Below are 23,082 nucleotides of genomic sequence, written 5' to 3' on the forward strand. Positions count from 1 at the left end.
TATGTACTGTTTTCAGGAGGAAAAACCCTTCCACCCCTTATGAGACCATGCATGGTTTCATAAGCGGTGGAAGATTCTGCGTAAACTAACTTCGTAGTTTATGCAGAATCTTTGTGTGATCACTAAATAATATGCATTCCTGTCACTTCCGCCCCGGTTATAGTCACAACTCCCTTATTTTTTAATGTTATTCAGGGCACTGATTTTTTTTTTTCTCCCGTCCGTTTTTGAAGTCAGCTGCGAACTGTAACTGCACTGCGTTAGTAGCTACACCTTCTTACGATTCCTAATAGGCGTCTGCCACTCGAGAATCGAAACTTTTACGATAAAGAATTGATCGAAAGGCTGATTTCTGCTCACTTCCTTCGCAATTTGGTAGGAAAAAAAATAAGGTATTCGCTCAATATTCGATAGTCTCTTGGTTCGAATACTTTTGGCATCTTCATCTTTCCACTTTCCACTAGGAATATAACTCTCTTAGCTATTCTATTTTGACGCCTCCGTTACGTTTTCGACATTCTGAGCGCTTTTTTGGAAAGAATAATAAGTCACTGCTTTTCTCGAGTGTGGCACTCAGTAGAAAGCTATTTGGGAAGAGGGCGGAAAAAAAACTGATGACAGTGTAAAGAGAAATGAAATCAACGCAATCCATTGCCCATTTTTATCACCTTAGTTGGTATTAAAAACCCATCATATCCCAAAATATAGGCAAGGCTAGATGGGTGCGTTGGTCTGTACATTTTCATCCACTGGCAGAATCTAAGGTAACCGATTGGCTGTCTTCAGTGTAGAATTCGGAATTAGTTTAAATTTTTCAAAAACACGTTTCTTATCAAAGATAGAAATTTGGTAACAAATTTATATCTTCCTTTGGATATTTCCAATGTTCAAAGTGTATCATATACCAATGCTTTGTGTATAAATTTGCAATCTAAAGAACCACAAAATGAGAAACATTACAAACAAGTCTATTGATCATATTCAATATGCATATATTTTAAACGCTATAAATTATAAAGTAAGCAGACGTAAAATTGTTATGCAAAATAATATGTGATATAAAAACCTTGCCTGAAAATTTAGTAATTGGTTGAATTTTAATGTCTGATTTATAGTAATTATTCATTTACAATATTTAATATACAGAACGAGGAGATGCAGAATGATTTTTGTTAAGTAGAGCGCGCTACGATGATAAAGTTTGGTATCAACAATCTACAAACATTTAATATATATAGAACGAGAAATACACATCGACTTTTTCATGTAGATGGCGCTACAGTCGTGAAGTTTCTAACAGTACAAATATGGAATTCGTATATTCAAAATCGGTTTAAAATAACTGGGTCTTTATAAGTTTAATTAATTGGCTTAATTAAAATATTCTTCTGATCCTAACTTTTCAATTTGTGTATATGATTTGATATTTTTTATTTGTCTTAAACAAATTTCAAAATCAAATTAAAAACTGTTTAAATATGACTTCAAAAATATTTCTCGAATAATGTTCTTGAAAAGATCCTATATACATTTGCCATTGTTAGCTGATCGGATTGAATGACACTTGCAATATAATTTTGATTAAATTGTTCAGTTGATATTTTTTGAAATAGTAAACCTGGAAACAAAAAACATGATCAGCAGAAATGGTTGGTTTCTCCCAGAATATTGTAATAAAATTGCAACCATTTTTGTCGTAATTCACTCGCTGTTTAATTTAATAAATCTGAAAGCTCGCTTAGCTTAACATACTATTTTTTCTTATCTGAAATTTGTGTGATTTATTAAAGTACTTTTTTGTAATTCTCTTTCGTAATCAGATTATTGTGAATGACGCAAGCAACTTTCTTACAGAAAGACTGAGGAGGCTATAGAAGAACAAGAGAAAATTCTCAAAATTCTACAGTATGGAGCTCGAATTTCCTCTCAAGAAGGATTGCTTAGCAAAGACAGCCACAAAACAGAACGATATTTTATGGCAGGTAAACGTGATCCTCTTACATTAATGCTCTTTTCTTAGTTGCTTACAGCTTACAAGTTATGGAGAAAACTCTGGAGAAATAAAGCGTTTCTGAAATACTTGAGAGAGAGGAAAAAAATTAGCTTAAGTCGTAAATGCATTCTCTTTAATCGCACGGTTTTGAAAATGCATTTGCTGTCACTTAATCCGTTTATTTTCGTGTGCCTGTTTATTTCTATTCTGCAAAAGCGATTGTGCGTCCAACCATTCATTATACGAAAATGGATAATACTGTTAAGACAGCATTAGCCGATTTCAGGCCCTTCATATCTGTCTAAATTTTCTCCCATGTGTGGTATTATTTATATTTTCTGAACTAAACTTAAAAACGGATTCGTCAGTGGTCATTTTTAAAAGAGTTTATCTCTTGGTTAGCTCTTGTTTAAACATAGTTGGAAATACACCTTACTAAAATCTACTTATGGATATTATAATAAAACTCTTCTGTGATTGTAATTCGTTCAGCTTCACTCTTGTAGACCGTAACGTTTTGCGTTTTTGGGGTAATTCGTTCTGGTTTTATTTTGTTTGATACACTGTTACCGTATGTATTATGTGCATTACATGACTTGATTTGAGAAAAAATCACTTCAACTGTTTTCCAGTGACATTGACTTACGCAAATGTTACTTTTCGTTCCATGTAGAAAACGATGTTTTGTTTTAACAGATACTCGTTATAACGACATTAGTTGACTGTCTGTGAATCCTCATTATAATGGACTTTTAGTTCACTAATTTATGATCGTTTGACTGTACTCGCGATATTTACTTACTTCTATGACCATCGGGTTATAAGTATTAAAAATGATTCCATATACTTTCTCAAAGCAGGATACACTTAGAACATTTTCTAGCATATTCTATAATACACGTTATCTTATTTTCCGATATTTTCTTCTTCTGACTCAAGAAAACGCACTCTTTCATCTCTCTGCATTTGTGATAACATCTGACCACTCTGGCACATAGTTACCACTGTTTCAAATTTGCTGTTTTTCTCGTCCGGATAATGATCCCATTCTCTAGCGAGAATATCTCTTAATTTGTCTCGGCGCAATAAGACCCCTTTCTTTATCGCAGTGTTCTGTCTTTCCCCGACTCTTTGCACAGCATGTGCCAATTTCCGGTTAAAGTCCAATCTCCATCCTTTCCATTCCCGCACACACACGGGGCCTCTACACCAGACCTACGAATTTATTTGCTGCATTCCGTAACAACTACTTTTGTACACTGCTGGAGCATCAGGCTTTAAATTACCTGCTTCTTGAAATACGACTGCTGGAAAGAGAACGAACGGAGATGAGAGGGAGTTGGATCAATGCTGCAGAGCAGTTTATTTTTAACTATTTCGTTAATGTCTTAATCTTTGAAAATATTACCATTCTCGGCTCTTTCTTTGATGTTTAAATTTGATAAAAATGTATTCTGAGAGTAATTTACATCATATTTTTAATTTATTCGCAAAAGGTAATCTCATAGACTCCAAGTTCTTCATATGTAAGTCAATACAAGTCATTCTTACATCTTTCAACCATTCTGGTGAATATCATTGTTGATGTGATTTGCATGTTACTTCATATTACTTTATTTTAAAAATATTTCTTTTATTTTACATAGGTGTACACAGACATTTGAGTCACGCATTGAAGCTTTCCAAAGATGCGTCTCATCGAATACTGTGCATAGTTCGGCAGTTTGAGGGTAAGTGTAATTTGGTCTGTTTCCTTCGTCACAAGTGGGTTAGCAGTTAAGTTCTGTGCTGGCAAAATCTGCGCCCGAGTCAAACGCATGTAGTTGTCAGAAGAACTGGGAGATGGTGGCTCTACACTCGCGCATTTTTGCCATCACCCGTGCGACTGATGGGAAACGTTTTTTTTTTTTTTCACCTAGATGCCAAATTGTAAGCACGTACTACTTTCATCGCCTCCTGGGAAATCTTTTAAAGGGAAAATTCTCTTTCTGAGGAGTGGAAATTTCATCGAAAATCACTTTGCTCACCCGAATGTTGCATAATCACTCTCTCTCGCACGCAGGCACACGTGCGAAAAAGTCCATTAAATCATGTCAGTCTCCCGATTCCTGAAGAATTTTACTTGATTCACTTCCCTCTTTTTCACTTTACCTGCGAGATCTAGTATTAGAAAAAGACCGACTTCAAAGTGTCAGTTTTAAATCCGATAAATGAGATTTACTTCCTGCCCTCACATCATTGTACAGGAAGAATCTTTTTCTGTTGGAGAGGAAACAAATGACGGAAAATTCACTTTCTTATATTTCAACAAAAAATATAAACAAACATTAGCGAAATGCTTTCATTCCAAATGTTATACGACTTTAGTAATTCATGTCAGAAGTTCTAGACAGTTAAACATAATAATTTTTCATTGTCAGTTAAAATTTTAATCCTGTTTTCAGGCCGACATATAAATAACTACGACTAGTCTTCCTTCTTGTTAAATTACAGGTTCTAGTGATGCATGACTCCATGTTCTATAGTGAGATCCTCCTTACTCAGACACGAGATCAGAATAAATGCCGTTCTATCAGACACACAGGTTCAAGGCCCGTCTAACACGGTCAAAACTTTTGTATAAATACTTTTTAAACTAAATGTTATTTATCTGTTTTCATCTTGGAATTTCAGGGGTTTCGTTCCACATAATATGGAAATAAGATAGCCAATTAACTTAACAGACCATGGGCTAGACATCCTGTTCTATTTGGCGTTGAAAATATCCTTACATGTTGAGGCCTGTGCACGTGGCTAAACTACGATGATCATATAGTAAAATGAGACCATTCTTCCGTCATTTTAACCTCCCAATTACGTTAAAGTTCAAATTTATTATTTATTTTATTAATTCTTTGTATTAACACGCTAGTAATGACTGTTACCATTATTGCGAATATTGGCATTCGCAGAACGTATTTCCTTTTTGTTTCATCGATTCGTATGTTCATAATGATACTGCAAATATTAAATCAACAATGTAAATTATTTTGTATCATCAAATTATATTATTAAATGTCTTTTCCAATGCAATTATAACAGGAAAGAAATATAACATTATTTCGAGAGTTTCTCTCAAAAATTCTTTTTATATAAAAATGGAACTGGTTTTGTACTACAATGGAGAATAAAAAGTGTGAGAAAGAAAAACGACAAATATCATGAAATTATACGTCAAATAGGGTATAACTAAAAAGTGGAAACGAAGTTCTGACTGTGTGAGTAGCGAACGAAGCGAAATATCAAAGAAATGGCTCAATTTGAAAAGTGATGCTTACGAATGCGTGCATTTGAAGGTGTTCGGAAAGGAACAAATCCATCAGAGGTATTCGTCATCAGCGAGGAAGCCATGCGAACCTGCTTGATTAGTATCTGACTATCGCGCGTGAAAGGATCCTGCAAATCAAGCCGTTATTTTCAGCTCCGATGACTTTGGATGATGCTAGCTACTGTAACAGTCACGAAGATGCAACCACATTCCATAATTTAAAGCCACTCGTCATTATTATGCTTGACAGTTCGCGTCGCATGATGATTATGCAAATAGCGACCGATAGGGCCAGAAGATATCGGCCAGTAACTATCCACTGGAGACTAGCTTCACAACAACACTTAATCCATCGGATTAAGGAGAATTATTTGAACGTAACTAGTCCAGTAACTTTCTCATTGGCTAGTTTATCTCAATCTCTCTCAGAGAGAGAGAGAGAGAGGGAGGGAGACAGTTCACAAATCGAAATAACACAGTAAGGTGCTACTTGATCCTCGCTTTAAACTTATAGAAAGGTTAAATAACCTCAATTTATGAAATATAGACTTGTCATTTCCATCAATTTTTCTCATAAGTTATAGAAATGCAGTTTAATCAATCAGTCTCGAAACACTATTATAAAATTCATGGAGCAAATAAATAATACTTTATCAATAAAATGAGTCGATTTCATAATTTCCACATTATTCTAAGAATACATAGTTAATAAAAAGTCATCAAAAATACCTTGCATAAAAATTAATATCAACTTTAAAAAACGAAAAGAAATCTGCAAAATGTTACGGATATTTAATATAAGCTCTAAGCTTTACTGAAGAGTTCAAAATCACGCATTTGTTGTCTTAAAAATAAAATAGGCAAGCCACTAAATATAAAAATGAATACTCTATGAATAACTTAATAGTGCTTGTCATGTCGTTTGGCTTTTTTGGTTTGATGGACATGTTTCTAAAATGCATTACATTTAACGGTAATCCGATGGATGAATGCAGTTTGGTCCTTCCTTCTCCACTTTTAAATTTGTATCATTAATATGATGTATTCCCCAATACTTTGACGTGCTGAAAAAAGAGCTGACCTTCGAAAAGGAAAAAATCTTTAATTAAATAAAACATAACTTCAATCGGCATAGCAAGTAATAAACTACAATCCTAAAAAGAACTGGCTAGATGGGCGATGCAAGAATGCTTTTCATATTCCTCGTTATCTGTAGAGGACAATGTAAGGATAGAGTGTTATTGAGCTATGAGCTCTGATCATGGCAGGAGTGTAACAGCAATAACCGAGACTCAGAACTTCATTGGCTACAACATTGCCATCCATTACTCTCCCTGGGTACTCATTTTAGTCGCCTCGTACGACATGCACGGGGTGCAGCGGAGCTATTCTTATCCTGGCCACTATACGGGGAATAAACTACAATTATCATCCAAGTTCCAGTTCTTTTCAACCTATATAAAATTTTAAATGGTGTTGGAACTATCTAATAAATAGTGCCTAGAATCCTCGTTGGTTAATTATTATTTTTAAAATTCAACAATATTTTAAATACTAAAACTTAAAATAGAAAATTACCCAAGTATCACATTCGCATATCAAAAATCCGTTTGGAGATAATTAGTGTAAAGTTTAGTGTAAAAATATATCCCGTACTTGTCTTGTTCACGCTGATATTCTTTTGTTAGTACACTGTTGTCCAAAAGCTAAGGACGAACTTGGCTACAGCCAAATGGGGACATAAATTTATTCCCACCATACTAATAAATTACATTACAGAAAATGTGTTATAAATTTTGCACAAATTAAATTGCAATACGTTTTTGGCAAAAGTTAAAAATTTCTTAAGGAGGTAGTTAATGTATAGTGCTTGCAGAGAACTAAGCGGAGAGAAAATTCAGTATGGAATATATTTGACCCGAAGTGCGATGCAGCTCTCATAACGTTGTACCAAGTGATTCAGGAGTTCTTGAGGCAAACTGCCCACTCCTCCTTCAGAGCGAGGATAAGGCCTTGTTTCTTTTCTGTCGACATATCCATGTCCTGCTGGAATGGAGCCGACAAGCAAACTAACCTGTCATGGTGCGTCGATTACGTTTTGCTGTTATAAACTCAGAGCGAGGGCGACCTTTGAGCAAACGTGTGGAACACGTTCCATTGGTTTGAAATAAATCCTGCCCACAGCTTTGATACACCGCAATGTGAGATTCCAAACTGGCAGAATTCTGCGACCTTCTTCAAGCTTTCCAATAATTCTTCCCCGCGTGAAATCATGCAGATGGCCTTTGAGACTTAACAAGAAATCCAAGTTTGCAAATTTATTCCTTCATGAAAAGAGCTTCCTTCGAATAATTCGCTTGGTGCAGCCTTTTATCCTGTTGAGTGCTACCATGTGACCCCTTTTGCCCGCAATTCGAAATTCGAATGTGTACTCGCTTTCTACTTGAAATCGAAGGTTATACAAATTGCCACAAGCTGATTCGTCTGAATTTGCGGTTGTAATTTTCAGAAATAGTGTTCATTCTTAGGTTTTTTTCACTCCAGTGTATATAATACCATCGTGTGACTGGTTTTTCACGTGGATGTGACAATGCAATTGACTGGGCTTCGGTGATTTTTTTTTTTTTTTTTTCAAATCGTTTTAACCTTGATTGAGCTAATTGGGGTAACCATAAATATGAATAAAAAATTATATCAGAGTATAGAAAATATAGCTGACAATTATAAATGGTTCGTTTCGGAGGTTAGGGGGAGGACACTTATTCAAACGTTATGAGTGCGATGGATCTCTATCATTATTATTAGTTTTTCATGACAAATACAAAACTCAAACTCGCACTAGAAAGAGACCGTAAAATTCATCTCGGTTCATTATAAAAAAAACAATCAAAGGACTTTGTAGAATTCCTTTCCCAAGTGACTTAATTTTGACAAGGCTAATTTTTGATTAATTTTATCAACGAGATCTCAATAGGAAGAAATTTTAAAGCTCGGCTTAATAAAATGAAAATCCGCTGGAAGCTTAACGCTCAAAAACTTCTTGCATGTACTTAATTCCTCAAAGCAACAGATTCCTCTTCTAATTTGTTATCACGAAAAGCTTCTATCCTCCTGAACCTTTCTTGAACGAAACAAAAGACTTTCTTAGCTCTGCCTCTAAGCTAATTTACAATCTTGGCGGTAAGATCTTTTGCTGACTTAAACAGCCTCGAGATTGTTATTGAGAAGTATTACAGCACGAAATAAAGTATTAGCAGACAAGGCAGACCCGATGCATAAACTACATCATCGTAGATGGCTACGAACATTGTAAGGAAATTGCTTAGGCTACTTACTGGTGCAGAAAAGTGGAATTGTACTCGGAAAATACACGTTCACTTTTCAACACTAATGAGATCTCGTGTCGGCTGCTGGTTTAATTTTCTTGGAGCAGAGTTAAGCAAATAATTACGATGCGATATCCGACAGTTGATGCATACAAAATACGGCGTAATTTCACGGGAATATCAATCCTTTCGGCGATATCCCCCCCCCCCGTTAGCAGGTGTTATGTTTGACGAAGGCCACTTATAACTAACTCGACTTTAATGTCAAGAATATGCAGATGGGCATTATTCCACTCCAGAAGAGCTATATCGATGATGTCATTAGCTTTCTTTTTTTTTTTTTTATTTATTTATTTCTTGGGAGGGGGGTGAGAGCAAAGGAAGTATGTTTACAAGGGAGAAGAAAAAATTAATCTCCTAAGGAGTTATTCATACGTGATCTCACATAAATATGGCGGAAAGATGGCGTGCGGATACTTGCAGCAAACTTGAATGCAAGTTCCGTAATTGTTCGGTTACAGTAAGTCATGTTGTCAGCCGCTTAGACTGTCAGGCAGCCATCAGTTAACGTGTAACGTGCCATCTGTATAAAGATCCAAATAGTAGTTAATTATTATAGTTCCCTGTACCCACTACCTCATTTAATTATCCAGTTTAATAACAATAGCCGTATATGAGGGTTGTTTGAAAAGTTTGGTAAATTTCCAATAGACGGCGACACAATTCGTTCATTCATACCAGTGTCTGCACTTATCTTTTTCATGACTCCAGGCAAAATTTTAGCCACGCGCGACGCTTAATTCTCGTTTGACAAACATTTAAAATGACCGTGTTCGCATATTTCATAAAAAATGGAGAAAAACGAGTTTCGTGCAGTGATAAAACCCTTTTATTCGCACCAGCATTAAAGACTTTATTTTTGGATGAATTTAAACGTGGGTCTAAGTCCATCGAAGATGAAGCGCGCTTCAGACTACCGATTGAGGTCACTACGAAGGAAATGATTGACAAAATCCATGATATCGTTATGGAAGTTATGGATGATCTCTGAATGAAAGTGCGTGAGATTGCTGAGATTGTAGGTCAACTGAACGGGTGTATAATATTCTGCACGAAAAATTGCTCATAAAAGAGTTGTGTGTGCGATGGGTGACACGATTGTTGACTGTCGATCAAAAACGCATGCGAAAAGACATTTCAACGCAGTGTTTGGCGATGTTTATTCTCAATTCACAGGATTTTTTGGCGTCGATTCGTGACTGTAGACGAAACATGGATCCACCACTGCACACCTGAGTTCAAGCAGCAGTCAAACCAATGGACAATATCTGGTGAAAGAGCACAAAAAAAGTGAAGACCGTTTTGTCAGCTGGGAAGGTGATGGCCACTGTTTCTTAGGATTCCCAAGGAATTATCATTAGAGACTATTTGGAAAAGGGGAATACAATAAGAGGAGTCTATTATGCATCATTGTTGGACCGTTTAAAAGAAGAACTGAAGAAAAAACGGCCAAGATTGGCGCACAAAAAAAGTGCTCTTTCATCCAGACAATTCACCGTCCCACACATCGGCCGTCGCAATGGCAAAATTGCACGAATTGACCCACATCCACCGTATTCTCCGGTGGATGTGGGTCTGACTTCCCCGTGTGACTTCTTCTTGTTCCCAAACTTAAAAATTTGGCTCGGTGGGAAAAACGTTTCTTCGAACGAGGATGTCATCAAGGCTGTCAATGACTATTTTTGCACAATTTGACAAATCCTACTTTTTAGATGCGATGAAAAAATTGGAAACTCGCTGGACCAAATGCGTAGACCTCGATGGAGACCATGTGCTGAGAAATAGATTATTTTTTCCAAAAAAAAAAAAAAATGTGTTTAACTTATTTTTTTACCTAACTTTTCAATCGACCCTTATATTTCAAACTATTAGTTTATTTCCAATATATTTGAACGATACATTTTTATTAATATATTTCATTTAAATTTGATAACATATGGAAAGGGATGAGAGTAGTGCTCCACCTTGTGACAGAAGGTGGAAATGGAAGGAAAAACGAAAAAATAATTAAAAAAGCAAACATGATTTGATGACCCTAATTAGAAAATTCTAAAATTTCATTTATAATTTAATTTTTGAGTTTAAGAAAAAGTCTCACATGCAGGAAATCCAGCAATAAAATAATTTTGTTAAACAGTTTATGTTCTATTTCAGTTAAGGGGATATTAAATCCCACATTGTTTTAAAACCGAATAAGAAACTCAGAGATTGGAATCAGAGTTTCATGCCGAATATAGTAAACTATAAAAATATCGGCAAATACTAGCGTGAGCAAATGCAAGTAGTCCTAGTACGTAGTACAATACCGGGCAATCATATAAAAAAACTTATATACTCTGCTATACGAGTTGTCCAAAAGGTGCGCCCATTAAGCTGCTTAAATATAAAGAGCCAACAGGCTTCATTTCGGCGATATAAACATACGGACCTTTTGGACAACTCGTATAGCAGAGTATAGAAGTTCTTTTCGCTATACCTTTTGGTATTAATTTTGGTCTAGCTACTCACTGATGAAGCCTCAATAAAGGCTGAAACCGGTCTGGGTAGTGACCTCCCACCATAATGTAATAACGGCATACATTTCCTAGGAAATGTGTTTTTACATTATGGAAAATACCAAGAATAGCGATCAGAACTTTACCACCTTTGCTGCGAGTTGCCCGAGATTGTACTACGTACTAGGTCTACTTGCATTAGCTCACGCTAGTAATCGCTGATATTTTTATAGTTTACTATATTCGGCATGAAACTCTCTGATTCCGATCTTTGAGTTTCTTATTCGGTTTTAAAACAATGTGGGATTAAATATCCCCTTAATTGAAATAGTGTTTATATCGCCGAAATGAAGCCTGTTGGCTCTTTATATTTAAGTAATTTTATGTTCTAATTACGTCGTAATCTTTTTTGAAAAATCACCAGCCTAGAAGACATTAATTATTTATGTAATTAAGAAGCACGCGCCTCTTTTCTTATCTCCTTCTAGGTGTTAACCATATTGACTCCGCCACTTCATCCTTCTTTGACCTGTCATCCCAAGATGGAGGCGCTATCGAAGAAGAAAATGCTGTTGGTCTTCAAGAGCTTCTGGAAGACATCATCCTCTCACTTAACCGCAAGAATGTCAACTACTTCAGGTATCTGTGTCACGCTTCCCTTCTCACGGCTTACAATTATGTTTTAAAGATAGTTCGGTTAAGAAGTAAAACTTTCCCCGTCGTCAGACACCCTTATCCTTCTTTGCTTCCATCCTCCCTGTGTCCCCCCTCCCCATCGAAAAGGAAAACACGTCTCTTGCAGGTACAGATCATCCAGGCTGAGTTAATAAGATAAATTTATGCCATCTTCTTTGTCAGCCTATCTCGAAGTGTACTACACGTGAGCTCCTGTTAATAACGTTACATTTTCGAGTCTGTTGTTACGTCACAAGTTGCAGACGTGTTGCTAAATATGCTGATGCTTATAGCTGCATATCTAAAAGTGCATTTTCTAACAGTGAAATATGGCAGATAGAAAAATTAATTAAACAGTTAGGAACACTTTAACTTCCTCCTTATTAGTATTATCAAAATACAACTGAATTAAATTTGCTGAATAATGACCATTGAATAAATGCTTTATGCGATAAATTTAATATTTTATCTAATATTCAAGTACCGATGAAAACGTTAGAATATGGTTTGTTTGTTTTTTTTAAATACCAGAAAGATGATAGAATTTTATATAAAATCCGATTATATAACATTTGAAACGTGGATATGTTTGCTGTTTATGAATAATTATTCAGAAGAATCATCATAAATATTCTAATTGTAAATCCCTATATTAATAACATCAAAGACGGAAGAAAAAAATCGCATAATAAACCCGCTTCTTTCTAATTAAAATAGAAATATTTTAATCTTTATATTCAGCTGAACGCTTAAAAATAAAACTAATTTAAAAGTTTTAAATTAAGTTAGAAAATCTTAAAATATAATTAAAGATGTTATAAGAAACGCGTGTAAGGTTTCTGTTTTAAGTCTACTGTACAAAAAACTTATTTGTTTTTATAAGTAAATTAGTTAAAATATGATAAACATCTTGATCTATTCAAATGCTTTCTTTTTTTTTTATAACTGTTTAGTGTTCCTTGGCATAAAACGGGGCTCGATCCAGATCTCACAGACCATTCAGATTATCTACAGAAATTTGGGCAAACCATACTGGAGAAGTTGAGCAGTGCTGTGAAAGAAGCGGTCTCTAATACCACCACTCCTTGGGATTCATTTCCTCTTCCGTTGAGGAAACCAGTCCAGGTAAGGTTCTTGTTGAAGCAAGTAAATGTCTAAGTGTTGGATCCCCCCCCCCACCACCACAAAAAAGTTGAGCAATTTCAGTTATTCGCTCATTTGACGACTTCTTAAGATATTTTCCCAATATTGTTGCTGTAGGAAGTAATGAGGGAGGCTCAGACACATTTATGCAATTGCCGGCAGTACCTGAAGGTCCTTGGTGTCGCCCAATCACTGGACAACGATTGTGGGCCGCTACTTCAGATACAGCAGTTGATGTTGGGAGAAGAAAGGCTACGCCACACTCCGATCATAATACGTGGAAGGAACGGATGTGGGAAATCGACATTACTTTCACAGGTAACGTGTTCATTTGTCTTACATTTGCTCTCTAGTCTTAAAAACCGATGTATTTGTATGTGGTGAAGCTCTCTATTAGAAACATAAGAAACGTTGGCAAACCTTGCTCAGACATGGAATACAATTTCAAGTGAATTAGAACAATGAAAGGCTTTTAGTTCAGCTGTTGGAGGAAGGAACAAGAGAATGTGCATTGCCACTAGTATTACGTTCACTTGATTTACTGAAAAAAGTTTGAAGAAAGAAAAAATCCCCTATCAATACGACTCACTTCTGGAGTTCTTTGGTCCCTTAAATTGCGATATACATTTTTAACATAGTTTTATGAGTTATGAGAAAGTGAATAGAGGGACCATCTTAGATTTGAAGCTTTGCCATTTACCTACATTCGCAGTCTCTGTAGTCGAATCTTATAACTTTAGTGTAGTAATAGTAAGAACTTTTGTTTCCTAATTGTAATATGAATCACTATATGATGCATTTTTACAGTATTTCGTCTTAAATCGAGTACCGCAGTAACCTATGTCGGTGGGAGATAGGCAACTCAAGTTTCCAGGAAACCTGGCACTTTCTTCTAAGAGGATTCTTTCATCCATCTATCGAGTGGTGGGATTCAAAAATATTTATAAGCCTGAACACCATTCTTAATGTATAATTTTCATTTATAGCCCAGCATAGCATTTTTTTCTGATTTTTAATTCTTATATAAATACAAGAAATATAAATAATAGAAATGTATAGTTCTATTTTATAAGAAATGGTCTAAGGGAAAATGAAATCCGATCTAGAAACCAAACTCCAAAGTTTTCCAAGCTATTTTAGTCCTGTAGTAAGCAGGATTGACCATCGACAATGAAATTATCAGCCACCAAAGACTTTCCTTACCATCTTGAGGTTTGAATCCATAGTTGTGCAGATTAGAAAGTGGAGACGTTATAACTAGGTGCTTAAATTAATTGTTTGTGCTGTAAAATGCATTAAACTCTATCAATACGACTCACTTCTGGAGTTCTTTGGTCCCTTAAATTTGCAATCAATTTGTCTTAATTTTGGAGACTTCTTAATTCCCTCCACTTCTTAATTCCCACCCACCAATGATTATATTGTGCGTACAAACACCCAACTAGTTTCGACTTGCACTACGCAACAAATGTAGTGTAATTGCTTTATGTCAGTAGTCGACTATAAATGAATGACCTATAAATGCCTATCATAGCATTCGTTACCCAGAGGTTACGGAATACGACCTCCTACCAACGAAAGATAGCAAACCTAGTTAGGCTAAAGATTTATTAGTATATTTTTAATTCTATTTATTTTTAATATATTTTTACATAATCCGGACTTTCTATGAGACTTTTTTTAAGCCACCTTTAGGCCTAAAATAGGCGGGACGGTGGTGAAATTCATCTCCCACCTAAAGACTATCACGAACATTCATGGCGAGAATGTCCACTTAGACAATCGGATTGGCCAAAGTTGCCGCTAATCTTGCCTCCCTTCTGCTCATTGTTTCCTAAATAAGGAAGGCAGACCTTATGGATCCAGTTTAGTCGCTGTATGGTCCAATTGAAAAGGACAGCATTAAAAAATTAACGTTAAATTATATCAACATTTGAATTTAGATTAAAAGAAGTGTGCAACGATTCCTTTGTTTTTCTTGATTCTCTTTTGAAGTCTGCATCAAGTACTGCTAACATTAAAGTGAATCCAACCTAACGCTATTTATAATCTCTGAAATTTGGTAGAAATAATTTAAATTTCCTTATTTAGTTTGATAGGATATGTGTTCTGTTAGTTATAGTAGAGAATTTAGTTGGTTACAATGTATTTGAGAAATAAACGTTTCCTGTTGATTTGTTTAACCTATTTTAGAACAGATTTTTTTATCCGTCTGTTTATTTTATTCCCAGGTAATAATGTACTGCACCGAATGGATGGGCGATGACGTCATCAGAATTGTAAGACACGTTGGCCAAAGTCCGTGCTCAACTTACACCCCCGAACTTCTGCGCAATCTCTGTATGCACATCAGCTTAGTTTTTGGCCTCGAGATCAGCCCCAAACACCACAGCTTTGAACTGGGCAAGCTCAGCATTTGGTTCCAGGATTTGCTGAAGATGGTGGAGGCTACCTCGACCGACCTGGTCATCGTCCTCGACGACTTGCACGAGCTTCGATCCCCTCCTAGTAATCAAGCAGCCATATTGGGATGGTTGCCGTGGAATCTCCCCAGCAACGTCCACATCCTTTGTTCGATCAGCGAGGAAGCCGAGACGGTCCTCAATCTCCTGCGCTCTAGAATAACTTCCAGCGACAGTTTCGTGAACATTTCGTCTTTGAACGCTACCGCCGCCGTCAGGATGTTGCAATCGAACTTGAAAGACGACAAGCACGTCCTTTCTGCCGATCAGGTTCAAGCAATAAAAGACAGCATGGCGGACGTCGACGAGGTGTGTCCGTTGTATGTGAAACTGCTCTCTCAGCGGACACGACAGTGGTCATCTCGGATGAGCGTGCAACAATCCGATGTTCCCCGTACGTTGGATGACCTCGTCACTGCGTTTCTGGCGATGGTCGAAGACACTTACGGTTTTCGGACAATAAGCAAAATAGCATCTTTCCTCGCTTGCACTACGTACGGGTTGAGGGAACCTGAACTGGTCGAACTGTTCTTGTCGACGATCGATGCGCCCCCTAATGACAATCAGAAGGCAGGTGCCCGTTCTTCCAGCTGGTTCGGCATGATAAAAGAACTGAGTAGGTACAGCATCGCTAAAACCGTATTGTGGTTCTGTAAGTTAAATGAATTGAGTTCGCTTATCCCGGGTTGGTACCAAAGGTAGCACAGCACTTCACCTGTATTTTTACTTACTTTTTTTTTTAGATTATTTTGTTAGCATGAAAATATCTTTTAATTTTCAATGTGTTATTTCGGTTTTAGAATCGAACGCATGCTGACTTGTGAAGCTGAGATTTTTAAGAATGGTTGGTCTCAACTGTGAATGACTCAAGTGTTTTCAGTAATGTGTGGATGCAAATGCTGTTGTTATTATTCAGTTAATTTACACAATTTGGTCTAAATAATTGTTAATGCTTTATTCACTTTTTACTTTTTTATTACTTCATTTTCCCTGCAATGCACTGCACTGTTGCATATATTAATAAAATTTGATCTATAAAGGGCTGTTATATACGCTCCTGTTCATAGAAACAGCATCACCTTACATAAATATAGTTTTAGTAAATGGTAATCTTCATCGATTTGTCATTAGATATTTCGTTGTATTGCATCATCTATGATTCCCACGGGTTTCTATATAACAGGGGGTGGCCAACTACGCGTCCTTTTGGAGCCAAAATAATTCCGGTAAGACTGAGAGCTGCAACCTTTGAACGATGCGATGGTACGGAAGTGAGTGTGCATGGTGAGGTTGTAACGAGCTTGTACGAACTGCTTTGACTAATTACATATCTGATTTTAAGGAGCTTACTAAGAAAATGGATACAAGGAAGGCCTCTACTAGTAAATAAATAACTAAATTTATTGTGTTTCGACTTTAAAATTATTCTAATTGCTCAAAGTAAACTTCATATAATGTGTCTCGAATTAAACTTTTTTTTACTGCGGTAATTTCTCTCTCTCTTCTTATTTTTGTGCCTCTTTTTTGTTGTCTCCTCTTCTCTTTTTGTTTATTTTTTTCCTGGTAGATCGTGAAGAGACGCGTGGACGCGAGCCACACTCCTGCTATATAATGTAATAGTTGCTGCTATTGCGTCAGAATTTTTTATGTTATGAATGGACAGCAGGAGCTAGTTTTCGCATTTTCATGGTGAGCTCGCTATGGCTAGTTATGTGCAGTTAACACCTCGCAGAAAAGGAGTGATTTTAGTTTGAATAGAGAAAGCTATTCCTCTCGTGAAATAGCTAAAAGGGTGTCATGTAGTCAATCTACTGTGGTACGGCTGCTGTCGATGAAGTAACCGGATCTGCTGAAAGGAAGAAAGCGACTGTCTGCACCATGCCACAATCGTTGTTCTAAAGCGGCTCTGTCTCAAAAATCGCCGTGCGTCCGACGCTCGAACTGAAACACGACTGGGAAGAACAAATGGGAGTTGTGGCAAGCTCTCTGTCAGAAGACTCATTCGACAGGAACTGATAGCCAGGCGCCCTAAAAAGAAGCCCTTGTTAACCAAACAAAATAAGAATAGCTCGGTTAAATTGTAGCCCCCGATCAGCGGAAAAGTAATTTTTTTTTTTTCCTAGCGAAAAAAGTTTAACCTGCATGGCTCCGACGGCAGACAGACAGTTCGAAGACAATCAGGGGAAAAAATTCAACCCTGACTGTCTGGTGTCAACAGTCAAATTCTCAGCCAGTCAGATGACCTGGGGCTGCATGTTGTATCATGGTGTTGATCGCTTGCATTTCACAAAAGGTTCAGTGAACGCACAAGTGTACTAGAAAATTTTAGAAGAAGAATTGCTGACTCTGCCCCTTGTCATAGGGCAAAAAGTGTAAGTAATGCTATTATAACCCTAAAATGTACAATACGAATTGAGATTAGTACTTTAAAAAAAAGCTTTAGTTTTTGTTGCAAGTTAATAAGTGGCTCAATGAACACTCGATATAGCGACTACCTGGAAACAGCCCGGATCTCAACCCCTTTGCGACTTTGTGGTACCAAATGGAGATTGGAATACACAGGAAGAAGCCTAAAACACTTAGGGAGTTCCAAGAAGCCATTAGAAGGGTATTGGGCTATGAATTGACAGTTGCACCCATCTGGAAATTGATTTTGTCAATTCCCTGCCGATGCCAAGCTATAATAAAGGCAGGAGGAGGACCTACGAAGTAATAAACAGCAAAAAGTGAATTTTTAGGTTTTAAAGTTAGTCAAATTGAGTAGTTGAAATAAATTTTGATACCGGTATTTGTATTTTCCAGTGAAAATACCACTCTCCACTACCTTTTGAAATATTTGCAAATTTGTCAAGTTTTTTGTCATTTCCTAATTATGTCACATCTAATACCAAAGAGTTACAGCAGGTGATGCGGTTTCTATGAACATGAGTGTATATGCCAAATGCGTGTCTCCTACGCCATCATCTATTTTTGTATGAATATTTAAACCTACTTATAGACAGATGCTTAAAGTATACACACACTTCGGTAGCAGTATTTCAATGCAAAATGCACTGATATTTTAATAAACAAGTTTAGCCGTTCGGTAATACATCATTTATGGGAGTGATTTGGAAAATAAAAATAAAAAAAAAACAGCAGTATTCCCAAATGGTGTTTTGAATTCATCATGATCTACACTCCCTTGTGCGTCTTATTTCGTTATCCATTATTCCATCTGTTTAATTTTCCACGATATTAAGATAAAAAAAAAATAATTTAACGGTAATGCTTACAACGGGCTTATTATGAATTAATTTGAAGTTAGATTAGGGAATCCTGTTTGTTCACACTTCAAAAATGAAAGTGCCAAATCCATAATAATAATAAAAAGTTATTCCGGAAATGATACTGCTGCAAGTGAGTCCATATACAGTGGGTTTTGGTATGTAACACATAAATATGTGTTAAATATCAAAATAATATTTTGATATTTAACCCATTGTAATGTGTTAATTATCAAAAATGAACTTTTTTTACTTACTTTATCAAAAATGTTTTGGTCTTTCCTAAGCTTTCATTTGCTGCTGCATTTAGTATCGTTTTTATATTAAGCCATTCTATTTCTATTTCTTCATTTTGTTTTATTTTATCTAGATATTGGTTAATTCTTTGTTCATATAGCCATTGTACATTTGTGTCATTCAGTAGTCTAGTTTTATAAACAAATGTTTCAATTTTTCTTTCTGTTCTTGTTACTTGTAGCCATTTAGGTGGTAATCTTAATTTTATTTTAACAAGGAAGTGGTCACTGCTTATTTCATATCCTCTGTGAACTCTAACGAAAACTTCGATGTCTTTTCATTTAGTATAAAGTAATCTAATATTGATTTCCATCCTCTTGCTGCCCAAGTATATTTATGTATGTCTTTATGTTTATAGAAGGAATTCATTATTTTTAGGTTATTATAAACTACAAAGTCAATCAATTTTTTACCATTCCTGTTTAGAGTGTGTTCTCCATGTATTCCTATATTATTATTCATTTTCGTGTTTCCAATTCTTGCATTTAAGTCTCCTACTAAAATTATGTAATCATTTTTATTTATTTTATATATGTTTTGTAGCTGATTATAAAAAGCAATATTATCTTGTTCTCTTCCCTCTTCTGGGGCATATAAACCAATTATTGTTAAATAGCCTCTATCTATTTTTATTCTAGCTTCTATTATGCTTTCATTCCATAATTTATAATGTTTTAACTGTTTTGAAAGGGAGTTATGAATCCAAATCATGACTCCTGCTTGTGCTCTTTCGTCTCTATCAACTCCACTGTATATCACATTAAAATGTTCAGTTCTCACAGTTCCTTTTAATTTCTTTTTTGTTTCAGTGATTACTGCTATTTTAACATTTCTTTCATTTAATCTATTTTAACATTTCTTTCATTTAATCTATTTTAACATTTCTTTCATTTAATCTATTTTAAAATTTCTTTCATTTAATCTATTTTGACATTTCTTTCATTTAATCTATTTTAAAATTTCTTTCATTTAATAATTGGTCTAATTCTATTTCTTTATATGCTATTCCTCTTACATTCCAGTTTGCTATGTGTATTATATTTTGTTGTTTCCATTTTTGTTTTACCTTTTCCATTCCAAGGTCGTTTCCTATAGATTCAATCCGATTATCTTTTTCTGTCAGCTTACTAGTAGAATTATGTTCTCCATGTCAGGGGACTAGCCTGACGATGGAATAGGTGGTTGGGCTGCTACCTTAAGGCTTCTGAACTAGCCTTCTTCAGAATTTAAACCCATAGGAAGAATAGGGTATATTGAAGGGGGAAAGAGTAGATTATAGAAGAATTACAGTAAGTAAGGTTTATAGAGAAGGCATAGTTGTAAGGCCAGAAATGAAAAGACCCCATGGCCCTCGAGTACTCTAATAGCATAGGGGGCATAAAATAATAAGAGTTGGCTAATAAGGCCTTATTGGAAAGATTAAAGTGAATGGATCTTCCTCAAAGTAGTAGAAGGAGAGGAGATGGATCCAGAACGATGACTTCTAAGGTCGGAACAGGCCATAATAGGCCTAAATCCTTGATACACATGATGATGATGACGACTTTATCAAAAATGTTGGGTTGTTTTTGGAACGTGAATCTGTTTAGTCGTCTGCTAAGTATATTTAGAAACCTGAGTTACAATAAACTGGCTAACATTCGTTCGAAAACATAAGCCTTCAAACATACGCTTAGATATTTTGTAAATTTAAAGTATTTTCAGCATAACACATCGGAACCAAATATGCTAGAACACTTCGATAACCATTGCCATTATGTAGATATTAAGACTTTCATGCTAGAGTTAGTAGTTTTAAGCTTAATCCAATATCCCGATACATGTAAATCTTTTTCTTCAATCTTATTTTTTTCCGACTCTTCATTTAGATATTTCTACAAATAAAGCACTCCAAAATTTCAAATAATCCTAATATTTTATGAAGTTTGTCTCTTTCTTGCTATCTAGGGCCATTACTTAAAGAATATTACGTGGACAGAAGGCCGTACCTTCATTGGAGTCACCGTTTTATAGCCAACAGTGTTCGGAATCGCTATCTGACTGATAGTAACGAACTGCATTCCTGCCATGCTGAACTGGCCAGCGCATTCCATTTGGGTTTCTTGGAACAGAAGGAAGAAAAAGTAAGTTGTGTGGTTTACCAGCTGTGTAAATAGCATTCGTCTTATAAAACACTCAGTGAAAACAAACTATTGTATAACTCCATTGGAATAGCAACAAATCCTTCCTGATTTGAACTGCTTAAATGATTTAATGTGTTACTTTCAATTTCTTGGTAATCATCGTAACACGATGATTTCATTTAATATTGTATAAACATTAAAATTTAAAAAGCAAAAAAGTGATTTGTTGAAACTGATCATAAATACCTCTTATTTGTGTTCGCAACAATCAATTACATCAGTTTTATTCTATCAAGAATAGGTAAACACCAAATACTCAGTGCATCTTTTACTTGACAATCTATTCGCAGGAGTCTTCTCTAGATGACCAGACGTTCAAAGGGAAAGATGAATGGTGCGACATCTTAAGAGAAATGGACGAATTATGGTTCCATATTCTTCAAAGCGGTAAGTATGTAAAAATATGTCGCTGAAGATATCTGTGTGGAATAGTCCAGAATCTGTAAACATATAAGCCTACATATTTCTAAAGAAAAAAAATAGTTTTTTTTTTCTTCTAAAATACACACTTCGCTCCACTCCCCGTTATCGGCCATCCAGTATCAATCAATATATATCTCGGGGGAAACTGCTATGTTTTTCATGAAAAATACGATGAGGTATGACTTTTGCGTGATTAAGATCACGGAGTTTGTAAATGGAGTTCATAACTCTTGTGTCCCCTGACAGTGTTCTCAAAAGCGTGGGATCCCAAATTATAATCGTCCGAGTTATCTGAGTGAGGAACATCACTCACTACGATTATGTAAAATGCATTTTTAATATACTTGTTTAAAAGTTGATATGTTGCAAGCGTATTTTAAATAAAGGTTTCAATAAAAGTAGGGCTACTCGTTTTTTTACTGTATATAGTTTAATAAATTGACAAATCATCAATCTCCTGATATGTACCCCTAAGGGGTGTTCAAGTTACTATGACAACACTAAACGATTAAGTTTACATTATTATTAATCTCCTATCAACAAATTTCCTCCAAATCAGTCTATTACTTCTTAAAACTCCAATATTGTCATATCTAACATTTTGTTCTTATAAGGCACTTTTGACTGAATCAATCCACCTATATCTTGGCCTTCCTCTGGGTCTTTTTTCCTGCCAATCTGGCGGAGAACACTTGTTTTGCTAACCTTTCTTCACCCATCCTATTTAAGTGGCCATACCACCTTAGATTAGCTCTGCTTACACATTCTTGAATGCTAATAATGTTAAGTTCCTTTCTGATATCTTCATTTTTTAATTATTCTGCCAATGATGCCATCAGTTCACTCCCCCAATGATGCCATCAGTTCACTCCCCCAATGTTTCTCAGCACTCTCATATCTTATATATCTCAGATCCATAACTTAAAACTAGTTTGAACACAGTCTTGCATACTGCTAACATTTTTTCCCTAATTTCTCTCTTATTCCATATAAATTTATTCAGTTGATTTCCTACTATACCAGCTTTGTTGATTTTGTTGTCTATTTCCAGATTTAACTGTCATCTTCACTAAAAACTGTGCTTAAATAGCTGAAACATTTTATTTGTTCTGTAGGATTTCCATTCAGAATGCAGCTGAAGTTTTCTATGCTCCTGTCTATTTTCATAGTTTTTGTCTTTTTTATCGCTGGTTTTCATGCCAAATTTGTTACAGCTGTTATTCAATTTAGTGAATTCTGAAAATTTGCACTAGATGTGTTTTAGGAGTACCACATCTGCATGAAGCAAAAGCTAAGTTTGACATCCCTAATTCTAATATCAGGCTTTATGCCACTTTCGTTCATAATGTGATCCATATAGATGATGATGAATAAGAGTGGAGATAATGTGCATCCTGTTCTTACTTCTGATTTTACATCAAACCATCTTCCTGTATTTCCTTCCATTCTAAC

General features: G+C 35.7%; 1 protein-coding gene across 1 annotated transcript in view; it reads left to right on the top strand.

The window, feature by feature from the left end:
- Positions 1-23,082, top strand: part of LOC150095871 (protein qui-1-like) — a 126,016-nt gene that overhangs the window by 14,831 nt on the left and 88,103 nt on the right. Inside the window, exons 3-11 of the mRNA XM_090409551.1 lie at positions 1,855-1,982; positions 3,640-3,723; positions 11,670-11,820; positions 12,810-12,981; positions 13,117-13,317; positions 15,231-15,988; positions 16,699-16,745; positions 20,972-21,147; positions 21,498-21,594. Coding sequence (XP_090265677.1) covers positions 1,855-1,982; positions 3,640-3,723; positions 11,670-11,820; positions 12,810-12,981; positions 13,117-13,317; positions 15,231-15,988; positions 16,699-16,745; positions 20,972-21,147; positions 21,498-21,594 — 1,814 coding nt within the window. The remainder of the gene's footprint in view (positions 1-1,854; positions 1,983-3,639; positions 3,724-11,669; positions 11,821-12,809; positions 12,982-13,116; positions 13,318-15,230; positions 15,989-16,698; positions 16,746-20,971; positions 21,148-21,497; positions 21,595-23,082) is intronic.

Source organism: Typopeltis vanoorti, chromosome 19, assembly GCF_054136105.1.
Source record: "Typopeltis vanoorti isolate ZY-2024b chromosome 19, IOZ_Tvanoo_1.0, whole genome shotgun sequence".
Taxonomy (NCBI): domain Eukaryota; kingdom Metazoa; phylum Arthropoda; class Arachnida; order Uropygi; family Thelyphonidae; genus Typopeltis; species Typopeltis vanoorti.